Source organism: Rhamphochromis longiceps, linkage group LG5 (genome assembly GCF_057381845.1).
Source record: "Rhamphochromis longiceps isolate RC_006_pf linkage group LG5, R_longiceps_female_GT1.1, whole genome shotgun sequence".
In the NCBI taxonomy this organism is placed as follows: Eukaryota; Metazoa; Chordata; class Actinopteri; order Cichliformes; family Cichlidae; genus Rhamphochromis; species Rhamphochromis longiceps.
Window position 1 is genome coordinate 38,566,372 of NC_140561.1, and position 3,536 is coordinate 38,569,907.

General features: G+C 38.7%; 1 protein-coding gene across 1 annotated transcript; it reads right to left on the reverse strand.

Annotated features, from left to right (window-relative positions):
• Positions 1-360: 360 nt before the first annotated feature.
• Positions 361-3,536, reverse strand: LOC146670576 (uncharacterized). Its single transcript, XM_085408041.1, has 5 exons — positions 3,397-3,536; positions 3,095-3,248; positions 2,873-3,015; positions 2,443-2,550; positions 361-1,212 (listed from the first exon to the last, which is right to left on the reverse strand). The coding sequence occupies exons 1-5, from the start codon at positions 3,470-3,472 to the stop codon at positions 1,073-1,075; spliced, it is 621 nt and encodes a 206-aa protein (XP_085264167.1). The 5' UTR covers positions 3,473-3,536; the 3' UTR covers positions 361-1,072.

Below are 3,536 nucleotides of genomic sequence, written 5' to 3' on the forward strand. Positions count from 1 at the left end.
GTTAACTAATACACTTTTTAATAGCATGTAGTTATAGTTCTAGGATTTTGTTTTGTTAAGTATGAATCATGTTAATGGTGTTTCATCACAAATACCACAACTTGATCCTCATCAACATTGTTGAATGTGAGATTTGTAATTACTACAGAGGGACAGTTGTCTACATAAACACAGACACTGTGGCCACGACAAGGTAGAAATGGTTTCATTTGATTCCTCTTTTTATTTGAGTCGATATGTGTGTTTTGGTATCTGTTTGATTAAAAAAAAAGAATAAGAAATTCATCATTGAGTCATGTAAAAAGTTAAAGGAATTAACATTACTGATGCAAAATTTCAAAAAGCAACAACACAAACATGTTCAGAAATTAGGAACACTTATTTAATTGTGTGAATGCTGATTGGGAGCTCTCCTCATGTAAACACAACGTAATCCACAGATTTTACATGTTTTTGAGAGCCGAGGTTCAATTAGGGACCAGATACAAAAACACTGTATTATTCTAAGAAAACTAAATACAAAAGCATACAAAGGTATACACATTCATTTCTAAACATCTTTATATTACATACTTTTGGTTCTTAGTTCAATCTTTGTTTGTGTATTTATTTGGATGAAAGCTAAGGATAGATTTAAACATGGGGTTCCACCCAACTTAGAAGTGATTACCTTAGTGTCAATCCAGCATATTAATCCAGAAAATAACATTATCACACATTTGATGACCTCAGCGCTGGAACAACACACACAGACACACACACACACACAAAATTTACTGAAGGTCAAAAGTAATGGAAGCTCTGTAAGTTCCGAGCAAAGGACCCAGGCGAAGGCCATACAGGAACAACACAAAGCAGCTGTCAGTACACACAATAGGCATGGCTGCCATTTGTAGCAACTACAAATACCTAAAAAACAAATTCACCTAAAAATGTATTTTAACCAAGAATCTACCTGATCATACACAATATTGTTTTGGATAGGCATACACAGCATTGTTTATACATTCATCCCTGGGTCTTTAAAAGCTGTAGTGTGGCGTAGCAACAGTCTGGTAAGCTGTATATACATTTAAGGCCTTGGATTATGAGAAGGGTTGTACGGTGCTGGCTGAGCGTCCTCTGAATATGGTGGCGGTGCAGTAGCCTGGCTTGCAGGTTGCAGAGGGTACATCGGCTCCCCGGTGAACAGCACTGGGTGAGTAGGATTGGCTGAAAAGACAAAAGAAACTGATTTTCTATGTTTATATTGTTATTGATCAAATTATTTTTTCTAACTCATTAGGCCATATGAACATTTTAATAGTAAATGGTATGAAGAGTCAACAAATTTAATAATTTCCTTTATAACTGTGTATTGATCCACGTAACAGAACAAAGAAACGTGCTGTCTAATAGATCAAATGGACCATCAGCTCCCTCTTGTTTTTAAATGAAAATTAGTCAGAAATCACTGACCACTTTATTAGGTACACCTGTTCAACTGGTGACTAATGCAAATCTGTAATCAGCCAATCACATGGCAGCAACTCAACGCGTTTAAGCACGCCGTATTTCAGAAACTACTGATCTGCTGGAACCATCTCTAGTGTTTACAGAGAATGGTGGGAAAAGAGAAAATATCCAGTGAGGAACAGTTCTTTAGAATGACCGGAGTGCTTTGAGCTGACAGGAAGGAAACAATAGCTGAAATAACCAGTTGTTACAACCAAGAACGTCTCTGAATGCACAGCATGTTGGAACCTTGAAGCAGATAAGTGACAGCAGCAGAAGACCGCACCACTCGTCTCGGCTAAGGAAAGGAAATGTTGACTACATTTCAAACAGACACTGCAAAACTGAACAACAGAAGCTTGGAAATCATTGTCTGGTCTGATGAGTTTCAATTTCTACTGTGATATTAAGATCAGAATTTCATGTGAACAACATGACAGCTTGGATCCATCCTGCCTTATGTACAGTTCAGACTGCTGATGGTGGTGTAATAGTGTGCAGAATATTTTCCTGGTACACTTTGGGCACCTAAGCATAAATTCATTATCAGTTAAATGTCGGAACCCATGTAACTGCTGACTATGTCAATTCCATCTTCTGATGGCTCCTTCCAGCATGAAAACATCCTCTATCACGTGCTCAAATCATCTCAAACTGGTTCCTTCAACATTATAGTGAGTTCACTGTTCTCAAATTGGGATGGTGTCATGTGAATATGGACCAAAATCTCTGAGGAATGGTTGCAGCACCTTTTTGAAGGCAGCAAAAGGGGTTCAAACTCGTACCAGCAAGGCAACTTGAGTGTATATTAAATCACAGCACAAACACAGATACATAGCTTCATCAACACCTGGGTGTCATCAGCCAAGCTTGCTGCCAACTTTAAAAACGGGAAAAGTTGTCAGTTGACATATTTATTATGTTTTAAAATAGAATGAAACAACTTACTACTTTCTTGGTAGGAGGGTGGTGGAGCTGTGGGCATGGGCGGGCCTGAAGGCACAGCCTGGTAGCCTGGGTGGGGCGGCTGCTGAGGTGTGTTGGAATTTATCACAACTGGAAAAAGTCAAAGATTTACTTCAGCTTGAAAATGAGTTTAAAGACATCTGGGAAAACTCCCATCTTTTCTAATCTTTTCAAAAAATCCAACATTAAAAATGACAGATTGCTGTTTTATTGTTCGTGCATCAGACTGTTTCTTGTTTCCAAAACTTCTCCAAAATCCCACCTTATCAACTGAGAAGGTGTCTGGCACATAAAATCTCACAAAACAGACAGCACATGTCTATGAGAAGTAAAACTCATTTCAAACAAGAAACAACTGGATAATATGCTGACTTAATTACAGTGTCACTGCTTGTAACTGTGACCAACTTACTTATCTGTCTTTGAGTCGGCCTTTTTTGACATTTCATGTAGCAAAGGCAGCAAGGAGCCAAACAGCAGATTATGAGAACCACACACAGCAGAAGAATTAAACTCCCTACGACGATTCCTACAATCAGACCGATTTGGCTTGTACTGCAAATAAAACATGAAAAAAAGCTTTAATTTCTACTCACATTTGTATCACGAAAAAAGGTTAAATAGAAGACCACACCTTTCAAAACTTCCAGAACAGAATTCCTGATTTAGCTGATTGGACTTATCCTTGCAGCAGTGTCTTCGATTGCATGTGCCACAGCAGTACTTGCTACATTTTTCAGCATCATGTGAGACACCGAACATGTCCACATAGCTATGGCACAAGTCGTCTGTAAGACATGAACGAGGGTAAAGTGAAGAGAGGGTAAGAGTTGAACCAAAGATCTGGTAGACAGATGCTGTAGTGATGGCGGAGAGAGACAAACACACCGATGAGATCACAGGCCTGATGAAATAAATATCATAATAAAAACTCACCTGATTCTGCTGGGACCAAAAACACACACAAAAGACACACAAGACAAGGTAAGACACTCGAAACTATAAGAGACATGATGTCGTGTAAAAGGAAATGAGCTCGACTTACAGGGACGACTCTTCCTACTTGTGTGTCTGTC